Below are 22,738 nucleotides of genomic sequence, written 5' to 3' on the forward strand. Positions count from 1 at the left end.
GGCTTCTTTCTTGATATATATCTCTAATTATTGTTATTCTTATTGTGGTTAGGGCTTGTGGCTTGGCGGTAAATTTGTTTGTCTAGATCTGTAAGAACCTGACTTGTAGTGACACATAAATTAGCTATTGGTAGTATATCCTTTTTTAGTTCAGCTTGATGATGATGGTGATGACAAATGTTCACAGCCTCTCATTCCATACTGATGACATATGTACACTCTGAGACAATACCGTTAAAAAATTAATGTTCCTCATGCAGAAGTCTCACAGAAAAGCACTCCTTCCTGATTTGCACCATACCATTCAAGCATGTTGAAGCCTTTATAAACAATATGATACAACAATTTATGGTTCTGGTTGTCACACTCACTGCTAGGTCTGACCCTGTAGTGGACCTCATAATGACTGAGACAGATTTCTTCATGTCTAGGACCGAGACAGTCTAAAGAGTGTGTTGACTTCGTACGAGGCTGAGGTGACCATTAACCATTCAGCTGTGAGCCAAGAACGAACCCGTCGCCTTGAGGAGCAACTCACACTCTACCGTAATGAGATCAAACGACTTGAAGAAGAATTGGAAGCAGCTTGTCAGGATACCAAGCTGCCACCAACAGTCACCACACGGGTAAGACAGCAACATGTATGGCAAGGGCCATATTGTAGAGTGCATAATAGGCACTGTAGCACCTCTTCTGTAACAATTTATATTGACTGCTAAATCATAATATCACCTCTTGCCATCTTTGGGAGGGGAAAAAGAGATTGGAATGATGATGATGATATTATTCTCATGTATTATATCATTTTTATGATGACATTTGTATTGGTGACACAAAAGGTTATTAAGATGCAATAGACAAAGTAAATCACTGTGGAAGAGATGCTACAAAATAATCAGAGCCTCTTAGAATGCAGTCCTAGGCTCTTGTTAAAAGTCACCTTTTTGGACATTGATTTTTGCTGCTAAGTCCACAGTTATCCCAGTCAGTTTGGTGATGTACAGTCACAGTATGTGTATTTACTGCATTTATTTTTAAAAATCGTGTTCCCTTCAGCTGCTTTTATGCAGTTAAAGTTAGATTTCCTGTGCATTGATTATTGAAGGCTGTATCTAACCTTTCTGGTTCAAAAGACCCTCCTGAGCTGTGTAGAATAATCTGGGAATAGCGTAAGTAAAACAGAAAGTACATCAGTGGATTGAAAAAGTTAATCAAAGAAATCTTGCCTACTAAAATTCCATTTGCCTGTTTCCCCCTACAGTGACAGTTGTGTGGATTTAATCGAGATATATCAAAACACATCCCTGACTTGTAATTAGGACTGCCTGTACACCAAATCCAAAACATAATCATCCATCCATCATCCAATTCTAGGTTCCCCCACGAGGAGTGCAAGAGCCTGTGGCCAGGCAGTTTGGTCCTGACTCTCAAGATGAGAGTGACCAGCCTTACTCATCCCTGAGTGGCATTACGTGAGCATTAAACCCCAACCACCCCTTGGATATAAACCTTCACTGGCTCAATCCAATTGGAGTGCTGTAATTACCCACTAAACTACCATGTGCCATAATTTAGTTATATGGTTACCACACAGCATAGTAAATGGTTTCCTGGTGTGCAGGAAACCATTTGGCTTGTCACTCAGTGTAGAGTCACCCATAGGCAGAAGGAAGAGGAAAGACCATTGCAAGGAAATGGAAAGGGGTTGCTAAGCATGCCCAGTCCCATCTGTAGCTGGGGAAAAGGGTTGAAATGATGATGGTGAAGATATATATTTGTTGCATGGATTATGTGGAAATAGATTAAGTTAATTTTCTCTGTGGTGGTTGAATGGAGGAAATTTTTCTGTCCAGTGCCAAATGATTGTATTCAGCTATTAGGTACTTAACGAGGTCTATTCAGAAATTATCCGACATTTTTTTTTTCTTACCAACCAGTTGGAGGACAGGGGTGGGGTTTTATGTTTCACAGTGCAGTATCTTTGTGTGCATGCATAATTAATGCCAGCCACCACGAGTGACTCAGTGGCTGTGTCCGTGGTTGTGCACCTTACTCTAGTCACGTTCCCGCTCTCGTCACGATGACTGAAAAAGTCAAACAACATTACTGCATCAAATTTTGCCAACAGCTAGGTGAAACCCAATTTGAAACTATCAGGAAGATCCAGCAAGTTTGGGGGAATGAAGCCTTGGGGGTAACGTAGAAAAAAAAGAGTGGTTCAATTGCTGCGAAAATGACTGAAATGTCGGTCGAGAGCGATCCACATCCTTGAAGGCCATCACCAAGCAGGAGTGCTGAAAATGTGAAGAAAGTCTGTGATTTAATAATGGAAAATTGTTGGTTGACTGTCAAAGAAATTGCTAATGAAACTGGAATCAGCAATGGATCATCACACAATATTTAACATGATTTGGGCTTGCGAAGAGTTGTTGCCAATTTCATACCAAAGCTCCTTTCACGTGAACAACAAGTCCTGCAGATGAACATTGCTCAAGACATGTTGGAGTGTGCAAATCGCGATCCAGACTTTCTGAAAACTGTTATCGTTGGAGATGAGACTTGGGTGTATGGGTACAACCTGGAAACCAAGCACAGCCGTCCCAGTGGAAGCATGTGGGGTTGCTGTGGCCAAAAAAAAAAGCACGACAGGTCCACAGCAAGATGAAATGCAGGTTGACAGTTTTTTCAACTTCCGAGTGTTGTGCATCAATAATACGCACCAGAAGGTCAGACTGTCAACAAACATTACTAATGCAGTGTTTCAGTGTTATCCGTTGTCTTCATGACACATTTCAGCAGAAGAGACCAGACCTTTGGAAAGTGGCAAGTTGGAAGCTGCTCCATGACGATGCCCCTGCCCATTCTGCTCAACTGGTTCAGAAATTTTTGGCCAAGCACAACATCCTGCAGGTCCAGCAGGCTCCCTGCTTACCAGACATGGCTCTGTACGACTTTTGGTTATTCTCCAAGCTCAAAACTCCGCTGAAGGGTTCCCAATTTGAGACGAGGAGAGATCATGACGAATGCGACGAAGCACGTGCAGGAGTTACTGAAAACCAACTTTGACAAAAATGTTTCAGGCAATGGAAAGAATGCTGGGCTACATGTGTAAAATCAGAAGGGCCTACTTTGAGGGGGATTAGTGTCCTAGCTCAACAGGTTAGCTATTTTTTTTTTTTTTTTTTTAGAGCCTAAGGTCGGATATACAATATACATTCTGAACAGACCTCGTACAGCATAAAAGGATAAAAGTAGGTATGGTAGTGTAGGTAACATCAGGTGACTCCTTCCTTGTCATCAACATCTTGACCATTTTTCCCCATTTAAAGATAGCATGAAGTAGGATCTAGCTACAAGGAATGAGAAAGTATGAAAGTGGGAGAATTAACTGCATTCCACAGGAAGTGGACCTTACAGTCAATCCCAGGAAGTCCCTTCCATGAACATTTTAAAAATCCATGAAATGAGGCCTTTTCTGTGTCATATAATGTATTGAGTTAAAAATTCACAGTTGTAACCCTTTGCCTAACATTAGAGTGCAAGACATAACTTCAAGTTCTCGATGTACCCAACCAATAGCAAAGACCTGAGGATGCTGAGAAGATTAAGAAGCTGCAGGAAAAATTACTGCAGAAGGAGGACCAGGTGAAGGAGTTGGAAGAGAGGGTAGAGAAAAGGGAGAAAAAAATGAAGGAAGCAGAGGAGAAAGTGAAGGAGGTGGAGGGAAAAGTGAAGGAACTAGAGGGAGAGAAGGAGGTGCTGGAGCTGAGACTAGAGACACGGGCACTCAAAGGAGACTATGATCCCACCAAGACGAAGATTCTTCACTTCAAGTAAGGCCCACATTGCCCTGTGTGCTTACCATTAAATATTTATTCTGTTCAGGTGCCTTTTATTTCTTGTACTTTTGTACTGCCTGTTTCTTTGATTCCTACCTCATTTCACACTTATTTTCTTCTGGTGACTTGTATTTCTCAAATATTTGCTGCCTTTAACTTATTCTTTTCAGGTGACTTGTATTTCTCCGGTTTTTGCTGCCATTTTCTTCATCTGTTTCTCTTTCCTTCAAGGCTATACTCATCATTAAGTGGGAGGGTTGAATCAGTGATCATTGATTGCTTTAGTATGTACTGTATTCTCATTTTCTTTTCTTTAGTGCAATAAAGTATTCATTCCTTGATTCATTGAAGTATATGAAAATTTTATATACTGTACTACCCAAAATTTAACTTTGTGGTTATGATACATAATTACTGTCCTAGTGTCCGATTGCTGAACAGGTAAAGAGACTCACTTTGAGATGGTATGTATGTATCAAAGCATGCACAAATGTACAGAACCTCAGAATGTCTGATAATGAAATTCAAGTGCTTGTACCGTAGGAAAAGGAAGATCGTATATGTTGTGGAAGAAAAGAATGGAACATTACGCAAGACGGGAGAGGGGAGAAAAAGGAGGTTGGGTAATTGGGGGAGCAAAAGAAACATTGAAGGACACCTGGAGGTGATTCTGTCACAGCCATCCTTTGTCTAACAGGGTTCCCAGGAGGGTTTAAGGTGATGGAGACAACAATGATTACTGAAATAAACCAAGTCTGTGTGTGTGTGCATGTGTGTGAGATTGAGAGAGAGAGATTCTCTGACTCTCAGTTATAATCTGTGACAGGGACAACCCACTAGCACGCGCAGTGGAAGGACGAGGGACAGAAATAGAGCGTCTTCGTGATGAGAATGAGAGTCTGCGGGAGCGGGTGAGGCTGCTGGAAGCTGGTGATACACACGATATCACTCAACGTGTTGGACTTAATGTTGCTCAATCTACTCATTCTTCCAAGGAGGTCACAGGTAACTTCCTTGCATTTATGGTATATATGCATTTTTGGTACTAGACAATTAGTGGTTGGAAGATACCAGTCAGAGATGCTGATTTTTCCCTGAACTTGAAATTTCCACAGGTGACTGGAATTACTTTGTTTTATTTTATCAAGGGCAGATCTTCTCCCTTTAAATATTCAAGATACCCTGATAGGGGTAACATGGGAGTGGCTGTTACCACGTTTACTTTTTGTTTTCAGTAATATGAAAACAAGGTGAACAAGTCAGAGTATGGCTAGTTGCACTTCTTTTAAGTTGGCAAGGCTCCTTGGTACCTGGTGGTCTAGTGATCAAAGCCATCACATCTTATGGGCAGGTTTGAATTTCTTGGAAGTGGCTGGAAGTTTTTAGTTCATGTTATGTCACTGCAGACCTATGCTGGTTACTATTTTTCTGTGATCTGGACTATCCTTGCCTAGCCTCAGTCCTTGATGCCACTTAAGGGGTAATATGGATCTGACTTTTACTATTTTATCACAGTAGTTGCATTTGTATGAGCTGTCTTTAGTCAGTGATTGAAGTCTTGAATTATCATTATTCTCTGGAAGACAGAGAGCATAAACAGAGAAGAATTATTATACCCTTGGGAAAGGGGTGAAAACATGCTGGATGGCCCCCTGCACTCCTTGGTTGATTTACTGTGTGGACTAACAGGAGAGGACATGTAAACAAATGTGATTGTTGTAATGCTATTCACTGTGGCAGATTATATAGCATTGTAGGAAGTGCTGTAGGGCTTTCAGACACAGGGAAGTCGTGTTTGTTGCTGTCAAAGTTGAACAGAAATCATGGAGTTACTTTATTAATGCATCATATGTCCAGAATTTCAGAACAGGTGTAAAATACCTGCTTTTATCATAGGAGTTAATAAACTATCAGTTTTAACTCTTGCAGTGTGAGTACATCACATTCATAAAATTCTTGTTATATCATAGTTATGGTTCTTTCACCTTAACTTAGCCCAGATTTGCATCCTCTTCCAGCATATTTCATGTAGCTCAGTGGCAGTGCTACTGTTCTGCATCCTTTCCATAGCACCTCATAACTAGCACCATATTCTAGAGTTAATCCCCTGTTACATCTTAGCATCCAAGATGGAGAGATGGCAGTTTTAGGTCAAGTTAGGGTAAAAGGAATATAGTGTGTTCAGCTTAAGCATAGGATAGAATTTCAGATCATAAGGTTCAGACACTTTACAACTTTCTGTATCCCCTTCAAAAAACAGGAGCTCTCCTAAGCTGATTGGAGCTGTTAAGCAGTAATGGATGAGTCAGTGTTGTCTTCTTGTCAATTAAAAAGTTTAACTAGCATGTCTTTCTTATCAGTTCTTTATGTATAGCACATTAAGATTTATGAATCTCTGCTGATATTAAGGCATAAAAACATACAAGATCATAGCATAGTCTTGCATACAAAATATATTACTTAGAAAGAGATGTTCGAAAGCCTCCTAATGTGATGAGAATACAATATGACTCACAGTGTAGATTTTTATATTTTCTGTATTCCACAGAACTGCAGGAAAAGGTGAAGTCGCTGGAGATGTGCAACAAGCGCATGATGGGGGCATTCAAACGCAAGTCTCTTGAGATGCGTGAGGTGGTGTACCGGCTCACAGGCTACCGGGTGGACACCTCAGGCAATAACCAGTATAAGCTCTTCCCCATGTATGCTGAATCTTCTGATGATTATCTTCTCTTTGAGGTAAGTTTAAATCACAGGATACAGTACACTGCATCCTCATTTTATGATAAGGATGCATTTGAAAAAAAAATCCATTGCATAACAACTAATCATTTATTACTTGGGACCAGCGGGGATATGTTTTTGGCCAAGGGTCACTCACCCAATAGAGTCTAAAAACAAGTTTCCAGCACACCTAAACTGGTAGATATTTCACATCTCTGCATTTCATTTGCTGCTTGAACTCCAGCACCACACTGTTGTTCCATCACTGACACTATCACACCCAGTAGCGATGAGTGGAAAGGCTATCTACTAAGAAACAAATGACTGTAAACTTGCATGAGGGTGATCTTATAAGTGAGAATAGCAATTGTCCATCAGCCAGTTAGGCTTTGTATGGGATCATAATCATTGCATAAGCAAAATTTCTATTGTATATTGAAAAAAGGCATCCCATCAATGTTTCATCACATGCTGGTTCATCGTAAAACAAGGGTCTGCTATAATGCCTTGCTTAACATGCATTCACTTGATACATTTTTCACTAAAAATCTGTTCATTAACATAGGAACAATTTTTACATTACATGCCGTTGATCATTAAGTAGCCTCGATATTCAGTGAATGGCCGGGGTTGAAGCAGCTCACAGTAGTATTGGTATCAGTATGGTTTATCACTTATTTCTTTTAACTGCTTTTGGAGTTTTATACATACATAAACAGACATTTTTAAATATTTAGGAGGATAATTTTTCTTGGTAGAACACCATCCATCCATCCATCATCCAATCCTACATTGCCCCATGAGGAGTGTAGGAGCCCGGGGCTAGGCAGTTGGTCCCGACATTTAAGATGAGAGTGACCAGCCTCACTCATCCCTGAGTGGCATTACACGAGCAACCAACCCCAACCACCCCTTGGATATAAACCTTCACCGGCTGAATCCGACTGGAGCGCAAGAATTACCCACTAAACCACCAGGCGCCAAAATCTGGTTATATAGTTACCACCCAGCGTTGTACATGGTTTCCTGGTAGAACACAACCTTCATAAAGTGCCTTCACTTTTACACAATATATAGTTAATAAACATATACAGTACGGTATATAGTGTTAAGTGAGGAATTTTTGTAATAAGCTCTATACAATATGGTAGTAGCAGTTGTTCCCTGGGCAGTCTGGCTGAACAGCTCCGAGTCCCTAAGGCCACGGCCCAGACCGGGCTTTCCACCAGATCTCTTAAGAAGCGTATGTTGTGTTGTTGGCACAGGCGATTGTGTGCAATGCAGTCTTCCATAATGTGCTTAATAGTATGTGTAGTGGTTATAATGCCACAGTCGGAGTGATGACTCCACAAACGTGAATGGGTTCAACCCCCAAGAGGTGATTGGAGGTTTTGCTGTTGTGTAATGTCATCAAGGGAACTGGGCTGGTCATCTCCCATTAAATGTACTAGATTACTTTAGCCTAGCCTTAGGCTGCTACACATTGAATATAGTAATGTAGGATTGGCTGTTGTTTATGTACTTCACTAAAAACCTTTGGCAGTAGACCATTGAGATAGGATTTTGAAAAATGAAATAGAGGATCCATGACTTGAGTGCATATTTAACATGACAGCTTCAGTTAAAAGTTGCATTATGGTTCAGATAATTTGGTACAAAAAACTTTATTTTCAGCGGACTCAGTCAAAGGAGCTACAACTGCTGGAGACTCGCTTCTCAAGTGGGCTGGAGTACTTCATAGATGCCTACCTCCGCCACGAAAACTCTTATCCTGCCTTCCTCTCAGCTGTAACCCTAGATCTCTTCAACCGGCAAACTGACTATCCTTCTTCCTCCCCTACCCAGGAGGATGAGGTGGAGGTAGAGGAAGAGGGAGAGGGAGAAGAAGATGATGATGACGATGATGATGACGAGGAGGAGGAACAGGAGGATCACATGGAAACTGATGGGGAAGACTCGAGGGATGAACAGGAAGAGGAGGAGGATAATGATAATGATGATGATCTTGTTATTATAGAGTAACTCCTTTCTTCTTGTGTGTGTGCACGTGCGTGTGTGCTTGTGTGCGTGTGTGTGAGAGAAAGAGACAGAGACAGACATACAGACAGAGTAGTGACTTCACTGTCATCTCTTCCCTGCAACTCTACAATCCTCCTGTGTGCCACACACCTTCATTTGTTGCCACTTTGGTGCTGATACCCACCAACATTACTGAATCCATGCTAGAATTGTCTCGTGCAGGACAGGTGTGGTGGTATCAGAGTGTGTATATAAAGATGTAAAAATGTATGACATGCAAAACTGCCACCTTTGTAGTGCAGTATTTTGAAATAACCTGTAGTCTTTTGTAATGATGCTGTCTTTATACTGTACTGGTAAGGTGCTTATTATGGTATCAGATAATTATGATTATACAGCATACTGTACAATATTTGTATATAGAAATAATACTGAATTTGACTTTGTGTCACTCATTCTCAGACAGAATGTTCACACAGCTCATCATGTATAACAGATATATCTCAAACATTTTAAATAAATATCCTCTGGTTTCATAACTTCTGTACAGTAACCTCAAGCAGTAACACCACAAATTTTGAAATTATGATTTACATGCTTTATTCTGGTTTTATCTAAGTATCACAGACATGGTAAATCTTGTGTTTCAACTTTCCTCAGAGAGGTAACCAATATTCAGTAAGGTTAAAACACTGTACTGGAATATATTTCTATATTTTATATTAGCATCTGTGTAAGGTGGGAGAGGCACCCATCTGGCAAGTTGGGTGGTAACCATATAACCAACACAGATGACTATCCACTGTGTTACAGCACTTCAGCCATATGTCACCCGTATAGGTTTAAATGCTAGGGAAGGTTAGGGATTATTGCCCAGATACAGTAATGCCACCCTGGGGCATGCAAGTGACTGACCATTTTTTCTGTAAATGTTTTTGCTAAGATGCCTAGCTTCTCACCCTTATGCTTCTGATAAGACAGGAAAGGTGTAATGATTCCAGATGAGGAGGCAACATCCTCAGCACAGGTATTCAGCGGTGGTAGCATGACTGTGTAGTCTAGTGGTTGAAGTATCCCAGTTAGGGTGACTGCCATTCATAGGTTTGATCCCTCCCAGGGACTGACTGGAGGCTTTTTGGTCACGTAATCTCTCCTTAACTGAACCTGTCTAGGGCCGTAACCTCAGCGGAGGTTAAATGGTATTGGTTGTTCTATCTGTGTATCACCAGACGCCTCAATCCCATTTGGGGTGGCCACAAACAAATTGCCTCCATGTCGCCCTGTCCCCCGCCATTTCACTGCCCTGTTCCCAACTCACACCCCCCTCTCTCATATACCTCTCCACCCCATCCCTCCATCTCATCCTCGCCCTCCCCCTCCCTCTTCCCCCCTCCACCTCACTCACATACACTCTCTTCGTCAGTCTTTCACTCTCCATCCTCTCCACATGGCCAAACCACGTCAGTGTGTTCCTCATAACGCTTCCTATCACATCCACATCCACACCACAACGCTCCTTTATATCCTCATTCGTCAGCCTGTCTCTCCATGTGACTCCACAGGCTCCTCTTAAGTAACTCATTTCCACTGCTCTCACTCTTGACTTGTGTCCTTCCAACAACGGCCAAGCTTCACTTCCATACGTTAGAGTTGGTATCACAATACTGTCATGTAGTAACTTTTTCACTTCCATGCTCACTTCCCTGTTTCTTATCACTGCTTTCAAAGAACCAGCAATCTTTCTTCCCTGCTGTACCCTTTCATGCACTTCACCCTCCAAACCTCCATCCTTACTCATCACACTACCCAAGTACTTAAACGTACTCACATTTTCCAATTCCTCACCATCCAACCTCGCAGTACATTCACTGACTTCACCTCTCTCAAAGACCATCACTTTACTCTTGGTTGTTACTTTTTGTTTTTCCATGAGTACTCTTCAGACATGTGGTGAAAAATTCAAAAGAAAATGACAGTATTTTGAAATAATCGTTAAATTAACAAAAACTGTTAAAAAGTTGTATTAGCATCCACAGAGTACCAGTATATTATATGTATTCATTAAGCTAAAAAAATATATGAATTAATTAATAAACAAAAACAGTACCAATGGCCAAAGAGAAATGCAGGAGTGTTGGACCCAAGGGACAGGCTGTTTGGTCTATGTCCAAAGTCAGGAATGACTTGGCTGGGTGGGGTGTTAAAAAGTGGTTAGGAGGAAACATGCCAAACAAATGGAGAAATGTTTACTCTAAGTTACTGTAAACAATTAACTCTGTTATTTGTATGGCTAGTTTAGAGCAAATGCATTTCCTATTAATAGCTGGGATTAGTAGAGCATGCAAGTTACATAAATAGTTACGAATGCTTGGCGAATAGTTACCATCATAACTAAACAGTGAATGCTGCCCAATCAAGGTACCTCTGGAAATCACCCATCAGTATTTCCTGATCAGTGCAAATATCTACTCCATCTATATGATACACCTAGTAGCTAACACAACAATTCCTGCACACAAAAGCCTTGACTAAACGTAAACAAACCTGCACACGTCTGTCAAGAGTAGTTGTTCAGAATCTTGGTAAACTCCATTTAAAAGCTTAAATTTGTGGTAGTGACTTCTGACCTTATGTTGGCCTCCTTACCCGAGGTCCTTCAGTGTGTGCAGCTGGGGCCAAAGACACAAAAGAAAGAGTTAAATCATCAGACTCACCCCACTTAAGCAAAAGAAATGTTCAAGTACCAGATTCACGTCTGGGGCCGCTCTGTTCAAGCGTGTCCTAGTTATTTTGTGACATACGTTTTAACTACTAGGATGAAAAATTACTAGTATTCTATCAAAATAAATATGTTGAGTAACCCTGGTCCGTCTGGCTGCGCAAATCCATCAACTGCAGACTAACAACCGCTACCTGAGGGTTGTCCCATCCAGTGATCTGATGTTCCCCTGTGGCAGACAGCACCTCACCACAATGAGGCGCAGGGAAGAGTGTAAAGGTTTGGTTCCTGGGTGGATGCAGCATTTGCATCTCTACCAGATTAACAGTCACCATAATGGGCTCTATATCACCCCATTATTTGGTTATATGGTCACCACCCAAGATTGTAAATGGTTTGCTGGTTTACATGAAACCATTAGGCTTATTACTCAGAATAGAGCCACCTGAAGTGGATGGAATAGTAATAAAAAGTGACAGGAAGGATGGGAGAAATAGAAAGACAGGAGGGTAAACACAGAAAAAGAATGATAAAGGTGAAGGACGAAGAAGGCAGCACTACGTCAAGTGAGTGGATGGTGGTCGTCACCACTTACAACCTTTATGATAAGAGTATAAGTAGAACTGATATGTGGCATGGTACTAATGAATTGAAACGTAAAGAAAGGACTTATGCAAGATGAATAGATGTGAGCAAAGGGCCACATACAAATGTAAATGAGTACTACAGATCACTCAAGAACAAAAAGTTAGGCTACTGATTCGATGTGAGGCCAGTGTCGTATGCACGGAGTGATATGCTGGAAGTCACCGTTCCCTTCTCTGTTTAGCTTAAACCTAACCTAATCTTATCCTAAATTAACCTAACCTAAATAACCTAAACCAAACTAACCTTTATTCACGAAATGAATGATTTCACAAGCTGCCTGTAAAATATTATATATATACTGTATATATATATATATATATATATATATATATATATATATATATATATATATATATTATATATATACTGTATATATATATATATATATATATATCGCCCTTTAGTTACCTATAGGTCGATAAGACATCCAGCTATCTTCCTGACACATCTGTTTTATAAAATGTTGGTGATAAATGGCACAATTCTTGAGATAACAAGCAGATACTTTCAGCATAAACTCGTTTAGCCCTGATGGCGTATGCTCACTGAGTGGAACGGTAACTTCCAGCATAAGTCACTCCGTTCATACGACACCGGACAAGGAGCCAACCAAGGCAATGCGGTCATGGGATGAGGGTGTATGGTGTAAGTCCCTGTTAAAGAAAATGCTTTCAGGAAAGGGAAAAGGGTGGTAACAGAGAAGAATGCCTGGTTGCTTTCCGTAGAATCAGAATGGAGGCATACAGGGCAAAGTCTGAGTCTCGGAGACAATTACTGAATGGCCTCAATGGTGCTGGCAGTAGGAATGTGGTATTTATATGGTATTTAAAGTGGGTAAACAGATGAGAGAAACAGTGATATCTTTGGAAAGCAGTGTGTGAAGAATGACGAAGGATGGGATAGTGAGGATATTAAGGACGTTTGAAAAGAGCATTATCTGAATCAGTTGCTGAATGAGCTAGAGTCTGACTGGAACAGGGGAAGTCTGGAGGCGGCAGATCCAGTATTTGGCCCTTGGCCTTTAGATGATGTTGGTACCATGGATAGGACAATAAAAAGAATGCAGTTGGGGCAGGAGGTAGGTGTGTCTAGGTTGAGTGCTGAGATGTTGAAAGCCTCCAGAGACAGGGCAGTGGGTTTGGCTACTAGTCTGATAAATTTTATGCGTGTGTTGTTCCAGATGACTGGAACAGCGATAGTAAATGCGTATAAGGGAAGGGTAATGCCCTAGAATGAGGAAATTATACATGCATTAAGATTTTGGACCAGATAATCAAGTTAACAGAGGCCTGGAAGGTATGATAAGGGAATGAGTGGATATTGAATGAGATCCAGTTTGGGTTTATGCCAGGCAAGATCACTGATGCAAAATTCGTTGTCCAACAGCTTCAGGAAAAATATGTTGGAGGGTAGAGAGAGCTGCGCTTCGTTGATATATCTAGAAAAGACTTTTGATACAGTATACGGCTGGGGAAGTGATGAAGTGGGCAGTGAGAAAGCTCAGGATTGAGTAGTTATGATGACATGCGAGGATGTTCGTACTCAGGTGAAAGAAGGTTTGATTGATGAGTTGTCCATGATAGTTGGTGTGCATGAAGGGTCAGTTTTAAGCCCCTTATCATGGTGCTTGGAGCTCTCTCACGTGACGTCAGACTGGACTCCTGTGATACGTGCATGCTGATGACTTGGTGCTGATCGCGGAGAATGGAGGTAACGGAAGAAAGATTTAGGAAATGGAGAGATGGAATGGGGAACAATGGTTTGCTAGTAAATACGGATAAAACAAAAATGATGTTTGATGGCCGTGCTGTCAAAGCGGGAGGAATGTGGCCATGCGCGGTTGTCCACAGGGGTGTGGGAAGTAGCCTACCTGCATTTTATGCAGTGGCTGTGATAAGTGAGTGTACAAGAGATGTAATGGTACTGGAGGTGGGCTGCGAAATGGTGCTGATTTTGTGTGTTGGGTATATCAAGTATAGCACTGGCTACACAAGCACAGAGGCGGGAAAAGATTGACCGTGCAGGAGAGTCTCGAGTGTGTGGAGTAGTTTTATTATTTGGAGGACATGATATTCCCTGAAGGTAGCTCCGTAGCGGGACTGAGTGGCTGGAGGATGCGCAGAGAGTTGCTATCCCTCCTGACACTGAGAGGGCTCTGTCTTCGTGCTAAGGGTCTTTGTATGCAGCATGTGTTTGGAGTGCTGTATGGAATAAATAACTACTAGGCCTAGTTAAGCGAAAAACAAACTTGTAATTGCCTCTGATATATCCTTTAATTTGAGCCTAAGCATATATATAACAAAGAAGGAAGCTAAAAGTAAATGCTATTGCTATTAGTCGTCACTGGGCAGCCAATAATGACGGGCTAAGGGTTAGGGACGTAAGGCATACATTATAATAATAATACATGGAGTCGGGGCGTGAAACAGCCAATAATAACGCGGGGTGAAGATAAGGCAGCTAACAACAACACAGCGGGTGGGGACGTGAGGCAGCTAATAAGAGCAAGGGGTGGGGACATAAGACAAGTAACTGCACAAGCACTTAATAACAACACAGAGGGTGGGGACAAGACAATCACAACAGAGGGTGGGGCGTGAGGCAGCTAAAAAAATAGGAAGGGGGCGTGGAGGCCAATAACACAAGAGGTGGGGGCGTGAGACAGCCAATCACAACATAGGGGGTTGGGGCGGGAAGCAACCAATGAGCGGCAGGTGGTGGGTGTGACGTCACGCCTACTCAGTGGGACATCACGCCTCTACAGCCAGACTCCACCCTCACTTACCTCGGCCTCCCGCCATCATGGAAATATTATAATTGAAATAGTCGCCATCACACACGCAAGCTCCACAATATTTGGGGTGATTTCCTTGTTAAGTACCGTAATACACGCTATCTCCATTATCGTGTTTCACCAGTATCCTTCAGAGATTAAGGGTAAATTAGTCGATTATGAAGGCTCTACAGAATTTCCTTACCAGTTTATTTGTGCATTCAGAACCTCAATTTTTATGGTAGCACCTATAACACCACCTTATTGCAGTCCAGTAAATTAATTAGCCCTATCTGCATACGGCTATGGAATTCATACCCATCCACAGAAACTGACATAGCTGCCTAGGTCACCTTTACTTATTATGACATTCTGACCCACCCACAGAAACCGACAAAGCTACCCAGGTCACCTTTTCATAAGCCATGGAATTATGAACCACTCATAGAAACTGACATAACTGCCAAGGTCATTTTCCATAAGGCCATCGAATTCTGACCAGTCGCGCCTGAAGTATTTCATAAGGATGGGGGTAAAACTAGGTGTAGGTGTAAGAAGGATACCTCCAATATGTTGAGAGGGCAGAGAGGAAAATACACAAAGTTTGGAACTGGGGGTGAAGGGGAATGTTGAGATTATGGTGTGAAGAGAATATGTTTAAACCAGGACAACTGGAGGTTCTTTTGTTATGTGGTCACCCTTTGGAAGGAGTTCCTGGAGGGAATAATGCATCAAAGGCAGAAACAGAAAGCAATTATGCTACATCTATATCACCCTCGTATTTATCTTGAGATTTTTTACAATATAAATAGTGGCTACCCTAAAAACTAACAATTCGTTCTCATTTATTTCAACTGGACAGATTATATCATGCTTTTGTGAAGAATAACATACCATATCATATGTACTCAAATTTCTTGTTATTGCTGCATAACATGTTTGTAATTCGCGATGATATACTGGGGGTGGGGGGAGGCAGGGGGGGGCAAAAACCTCAGTTTGCCGTCAATAAAAATTCTGGGGGGCAATGGCCCCCACTTGCCGCCCTGGTCAAAGACTTTAAGGTGATACTGGTATACAGTATATATATATATATATATATATATATATATATATATATATATATATATATATATATATATATATATACTGTATATGTATGTATGTACATACAGATAGATAGATAGATAGATAGATAGACGGATAGAGATACAGATATGCAGATAGACAGACAGATAGATAGATAGATAGACAGATAGACATATAGACATACATATTTATAGATAGATAGACAGACAGACTGACAGATAGATCGATATATATATATATATATATATGAGAGAGAGAGAGAGAGAGAAATGCAAATATCTGCGTGTTTACTGACGAAGAGCCTGAAATATCTGCCTGTTTATTGTCGTAGTAAAACCCCACTATGGAGGGGGGAACCATACTTACGAGAGATACCACAAATACTCTACATGTTTATTATCGTAGTAAAATCTTCATTATCAACCGGTTTACTTTCATAGATGAGAGAAACCACACATAGAAGAGAAATCAGAAAGATATCAGTCTGTTTATTATTTTAGTATATATATATATATATATATATATCACTGTCTATGGTCGTAGTAAAAACCTAGCACACAAGAGTGTGTTAGAGTAGTTAGTGAGTGTGTTAGAAGGGTAGTGACAGGCGCCATCAGGACCCTGCGGTAGTAATAGTGACAAATGTGTGAAGCGTGACAAAGCCCAAAGAGTGACGGGGGAATAGGAGGGTGGAGGGAAGGGAGGGGGCTATGGATGGTCTGAGATGAGGTAGAGGAGGGAAAGAGGCTAGAAGGAATGGGGGGGGGAGAGGGGGAGAGAGAAGGTGAGGGACGGAGGGGAAAAAGGGGTAGAGAAGGAGAGGGAGGGGGGGGTTAAGGGTAGTATGAGAGGGGGTAAGGAGAGGGAAGTGAAGGAGGAAGAGGGGAAGGGGGTAGGACGGGACGGAGGGAGAGTGTGGAATGGAAAAGGAAGGAAGGGGAAGGGAGATAGGGATGGTAAGAGGGAGAGGGAGAAAAGGAGAAAGTAGAGAGGAGGGAGGGAGGGAGGGGATGGGGAAGCTGAGAGAGGGGAGGACATGAAGATAAATAGAAAGGGAGGGTCGTGGGAGAACTGCGCCTTCCCCCTCCATCCTTTCACCACAATACACAACCCTTATGCTCTTGTCGTGGGCAGGGGAGGGGGGAGAGAGAAGCGGAGGAGAGGGGGGAGAGAGGAGGGGAAGGATGAAAAAGAAAGGGAGGAGGAGAGAGCAAGGGATGGATGAGGGAGAAAGGGAGAGGAAGAGAACAGAGGAGCAGGGGGAGATACGGGGCATGGAAGGGGTGAGGGTACAAGAGGAAAGGAGGGATGTGAAGAAAAATAGGGGGATGAGAAGGGAAAGGAGGAGTGAAAAAAGAAACAGAGGGGTGGAGAGGAAAAGTGATCCATGCCGGGAGGGTATAGTGGTGCAATGGGGGGTGGGAGGGGCTGGGAAGGAGGAGAGGAGTGAAAGGGAGAAAAGGAGTGAGAGGAGAGGAGAGAAGAGGGGAGGTGAGGAGGAGTGAGAGGAAGGATGAAAAGGGGGAGGAGGAGGGAGGAGAACGGGGGAAGAGGGATGAGAGGAGGAGGAAGAGGAAAGAAAGAGTGCGAGGGAGGGAGAGAGAAAGAAGGAAGAGAGGAGGAAGGAAAAGAAGCGTAAGGAGTGAGAGTAAAGTGTGAGAGGGGGAAGACAGACACAGAAGGAGGAGTGACAGGAGGAAGATAGGGGTGATAAGAGGAAAGAAAAGCGAATGGAGGCAAGAATGGAGAGGTGAAAGGAGGATGAGAGAGAGAGGGAAGGAGGAGGTATGACAATGAAAGGAGAGGAAGATGTGACAAGATGAGAAGAGAGGAGAGAAACTGTAGGAGGAAAAGAAGAGAGAAATAAGGGTGAGGAGGATAGGGAAGAGACAGCGGAGGAGGAAAAGAGAGAAAGGGAGAAGAAGAGGGGTGAGGAGGGGAGGAAGAAGAGATAGGGTGGTGAGAGAGGAGAAAACACAGAAAGTCAGATAAAAAAGTGGTGAGGAGGAGAGGAAAGAGACGGGGGAAGGGGGGAGAAAGGAGGAAGAAAGAGAGAAAAAGGAAAATTAGAATAGAAGTGGTGAGGAGAGGAAGAGATGCAGGGGTGACAGAAGAGAAGAATGAGGGGTGGAGGGGTGAAAGAGAAGTATGAAAAGGAGAAAGACAGAAGGAAAAGGGATGAGGAATAGAGGAAAGGGAGGAGGAGGGAGAGGAAGGACAGGACGAAAAGACAGAGGGAAAGAAAGAAAGGGGTGAGGAAGTGGAGCCTGGGGGGGGGGGGTTGTAAGCATAAGGGCATAGAACAATGGATGTTTGGTGATAGGAGGAAGTTGGGTGGTTGGTCACATTGTGTATATAAGAGGCATTGTAGCGCCGTCTGTCACAATAACGCCATGCAGGGTCAGGCTAGGTCTCTCTCTCTCTCTCTCTCTCTCACTGAGCTGGCAGGGTGGGAAGGAAAGGGCACTCATAAACCATGCACCGCGACGCACTAAGAGTCAATGGGGATGAGAAATTGAACAAGACATATGGGTGGCTGAAACAGGAGGAAAAACTGGGGGGGGGGAGAGAGAGAGAGAGAGAGAGAGAGAGAGAGAGAAAGGGAGAAAGAAGGTTTGGGGGGGGAGAGGGGGGAGAGGAGAGGGGAGTTGGGTGACTAAAGCGGAATATCACCATGACAAAAGTAGGGGAGCGACACCCTCATTCACTGCCACCCCCCCCTCTCACCACCACCACCACACCCCCCTCTCACCACCACCACCACACCCCCCTCTCACCACCACCACCACCACACCTGCCGCTCATCATGATCACTACCATCACAATACACCTCCCTCTCACCACCATCACCACCACCACTACACTTCCCTCTCACCACCATCGCCACCACCACTACACCTCCCTCTCACCACCATCACCACCATCACTACACCTCCCTGTCATCACCATCACCACCATCACTACACCTCCCTCTCACCACCATCACCACCAGCACTACACCTCCCTGTCATCACCATCACCACCACCACTACACCTCCCTCTCACCACCATCACCACCACCACTACACCTCCCTGCCATCACCATCACCACCACCACCACATCTCCCTGTCATCATGATCACCACCATCACAGCACACCTCCCTCTCACCACCATCACCACCACCATTACACCTCCCTCTCACCATCACCACCACCATCACTACATCTTCCTCTCACCACCATCACCACCACCACTACACCTCCCTCTCACCACCATCACCACCACCACTACACCTCCCTCTCACCACCATCACCACCACCACTACACCTCCCTCTCACCACCACCACTACTCCTTCCTCTCACCACCATCACCACCACCACTACATCTTCCTCTCACCACCATCACCAATACCAGTCACCATCGATACATACCCCTCTTCCACCAACACCACCAATATTGTCACCACTGTCCCACACTCCTCTATATCACCACCACTACCACCTCTCCTTCTACTACCACTACCATCACCACACCTCCCTCTGGCACCACCATTACCACCACCAAAATCACCGCACCACTATCACCAGAACCATCACCACAATCACCGCACCCCTCGCCCACCACCTCGCCTCTTATAGTTTTAGGCAAGCTTCTTTCCCTCTCACTTTCATTCCTCTGTTTACACCTTATCTTCATATCACAGTGCCAGATATAAGCGTTTACTCTTATAACCTATTTTTCGTAATCTCTCTGACTACATTCTACTCCACCTTTCCCTTTCTTTCTCTTCATTATTTCTTTATCAGTTCCCTTTGTATTTACTTTCCTTTTATCCTTTTGTCTCCTCGTTGTATATTTCTTTCATTTTTACTACATCTCATCCATACTGTCATTCTGTCCTCTCTTCCTCTCCTTCCTTATTCTTCTACGTACCTTTGATTACCTTCATTTCCATCAGATTCCTTTCCATTCCTTCATACTTTCCTGTTCTTCACGATCCTTCTCTCATTTCCATCTTATTAGCCACTATCAGACGAGTGTATCAGCTGAAGGGACGAAGGGTTGAGGCTAAAATATGGTAAAAGACGAAACATAGAAGTGAACCTATATAACATTCTATATTTCGCCCACAGAGTTCCGGCCTTTTCATTGGCCATACCTCAGTGGCAGTTTACGACAGAATTACGGCTCTGTATCCTTTCCACATAGCACTTCTTCGTGGCTAGGATAATTTTCTATATGACAATATTACGGTTATATGTCCTTTCCATAGTACTTCTTCGTGACAAGCATCATTTTCTGTAGGACAATATTACGGCTCTACATACTTTCCATAACACTTCTTCGTGACTATGACAATTTTCTTGAAGACCGCTCTACGTACTTTTTCGTGACTAGTATAATTTTCCAGTGTTAGCGCTCTCGTTATAGATCAGCATTAAAGATGGAGAGAGGACAATTTTAGGCCCAGTGGAGAGGGTGTAACAACTGCAATCGAGTAATATTTATTGTACTTAATACTACTCCCTACTGGACCCTACCCCCCTGCTTAGATCTGGTTTATATCTTCCTGACACAGCTGCACAAAAGACATAACACACAAGAAAATACTTTGCTAGATACAGAAATATACTAGTAAGGAAGAAGTGCCTTGATTCTGTTTTTTATCCTTGGAAATTGAACTCTATCTGTTTCTCTAATTTTTGGCATATAATTTCTCATCTTTTCATTAATTACCATTTCCTCATAGCATTACATCTCCATCCACGTTCTGAAATTCCTCCCCTTTCCCCCCCCCTCTCTCTCTCTCTCTCTCTCTCTCTCTCACACACACACACACACACACACACACACACACACAGCTCCCATGGGCCTCGTGTCCGATGCTTGGCCCAGATAACTTGCAGAAAGGAAATTGAATCTGTTATCTCGCCCTTGCTCGTCTGTTCCTGCCTCTCCCTCTGCCTATCTCTCTATCTCTGCCTGTCTTTGCCTCTTCCTGTCTCTCTCTGGCGCCCTACATCCACTCTCTCTCTCTCTCTCTCTCCCTCTGCCTATCTTTGCCTCTTCCTGTCTCTCTCTGGCGCCCTACATCCACTCTCTCTCTCTCTCTCTTTCTCTGCCTGTCTTTGCCTCTCCCTGCACGCATCGCTCTCCTACAGGCAGGCGGTGCAGACGAAGGTACAAATAAAATAACGGTCGAACATCAGACAGAACAGGAGGATGAAGAACAAAAGTCGTCTTGGTAGTGAAGGGGTTAATGACGACAATTTCTAACCCTCCCATTACTTGATCCTTCCCCCAGGCTGCATAAAAGTGTGTGACAGTAGAAGAAAACAACGAGATGTCATCCAATTAGAGCGAAAATTTTGTCACTGTTTCATCCCCGTCACCGCTAAACGATTAAATTCAGCCTAAGGAGTTGGTTTCCGTTATCTGAAGCCTAAAAAATCTATAGTAACTCTTTCACGACGCAAGAAAATTTAGTTATATTATTCTTGTCAGACGATCTTACTCAACTTTTAAGAGTGGCCTCTCGTCACATCAAGAAAGAAAGTAAATGAATCTGGAATATCAGTCTAAAAGCCTTTCAGGGGATTTCACTTCTTCAGCACCACAGTAGCGGACCATTCTTCAGCTGAGGCATTATCGCCGCTGAGGGTGTGTGGGCTGCGGCTGTGGGTGTGTCTGTGGTGGCGCCGTGGGAAGCCGTGTTACCACCCTGCCGCCACACCACACCTCACCACACCACACCACCATGACCGTTATGGTTAAGTCCCGCCACACGACCCGCCATAACTGGGGACGGGAGGGCTGGTTAGGGCTTGACTAGAGCATCAGGCTGAAGAGGGAAGGGCTGGGGAGGGCTTGACTAGAACATGGGGCTGAAGAGGGAAGGGCTGCTTGGGGAGTGACAGGGCAAAGCAGGACTGAAGCAATGCGGCTGAGGATGAACTTCATTAAGCTGGATTTTTTTTTCCCCCACAGAAAGAAGGAATCAAAGGCTGAAAGCCCATACAAGTTGCCTCTTAGAATTTGTAAAAAAAAAAAAAAATCATGATCCATTCATGAGAAGATATTCAAACAACTTATATAAAATACTGGAGGCTAAAAGGCAAAGAGAGGACAGTCTATGGCAGATAGGAAGACCATTCCAGCGTTGACCCAAGGCGGGGTGATAATGTGTGAATAGACCGGTGTTGCGTGCCCGCCGTAAATGGGTAAGGAATGCATATTGAAAAGGGAAAAAGAGATGAGGTTACGAAATACTATGAACGCTGGAAAAGGCCAAGACTGGGAAGGGAACAGGAGTGACCGGGTGGCATCTGAGTATATACAGTATATTTCAAATTGTCATTTCAACAACACATGCTCTGCGTTTTCATTCTGTTCCCAGGATGAGAACATTTACTTTACTTAACCCTAGCTTAGTCTAGTTTAAACGACCCAAAACTAACAAAAACTAACACAAAAGGCCTAATCTAACCAAACCTAACCCAATCTGACCTAAAATAGACTAATCTAACCTCATCTCACCTAACCCAAATACTTAAACCTAACAATCTAGCCTACACCCTCCCGGGAAAAAAAAAAAAAGTCCATTTCGACTACCCTTTTGAAATTTGCGATGGGTGTGGTGTGGGGACAGTGAGAGGGCCGTCAAGGGAACAAGAGCGGCTAAGGGGAGGAGAAGAGGCAGAAAGGGGCGAGCTGGGAGGGATGAGGGGGCCAGAAGGGGCAATAAAGGCATGAGGGGGCAGGAAGGGGAGGAAGAAAGGGGTGCTGAGGGAGGGAGGGAGGAAGGGCTACGGAGAGAGGGGTGAGGACGCACCAGGGAGGAGAGGGGTGAACAAAGGAGGAAAGGCTGGAGAAAGAGAGATGATGAGTGGGGGGGGGATGGAGTGAGAGGTGATGAGTGAGGAAGGGATGGAGAGAGAGGTGATG

General features: G+C 43.4%; 1 protein-coding gene across 1 annotated transcript in view; it reads left to right on the plus strand.

The window, feature by feature from the left end:
- Positions 1-9,145, plus strand: part of LOC145403978 (mitotic spindle assembly checkpoint protein MAD1-like) — a 28,252-nt gene extending 19,107 nt beyond the window's left edge. The window contains exons 10-14 of the mRNA XM_080275579.1: positions 432-626; positions 3,580-3,833; positions 4,666-4,844; positions 6,388-6,578; positions 8,238-9,145. Of these exons, the coding sequence (XP_080131705.1) occupies positions 432-626; positions 3,580-3,833; positions 4,666-4,844; positions 6,388-6,578; positions 8,238-8,585 (1,167 nt within the window). The 3' untranslated portion in view covers positions 8,586-9,145. The remainder of the gene's footprint in view (positions 1-431; positions 627-3,579; positions 3,834-4,665; positions 4,845-6,387; positions 6,579-8,237) is intronic.
- The last annotated feature ends 13,593 nt before the right edge of the window (positions 9,146-22,738 follow it).

The sequence above is a fragment of the Coenobita brevimanus genome, chromosome 62 (genome assembly GCF_032717465.1).
Source record: "Coenobita brevimanus isolate Jiangsu-jjx chromosome 62, ASM3271746v2, whole genome shotgun sequence".
Lineage (NCBI taxonomy): Eukaryota > Metazoa > Arthropoda > Malacostraca > Decapoda > Coenobitidae > Coenobita > Coenobita brevimanus.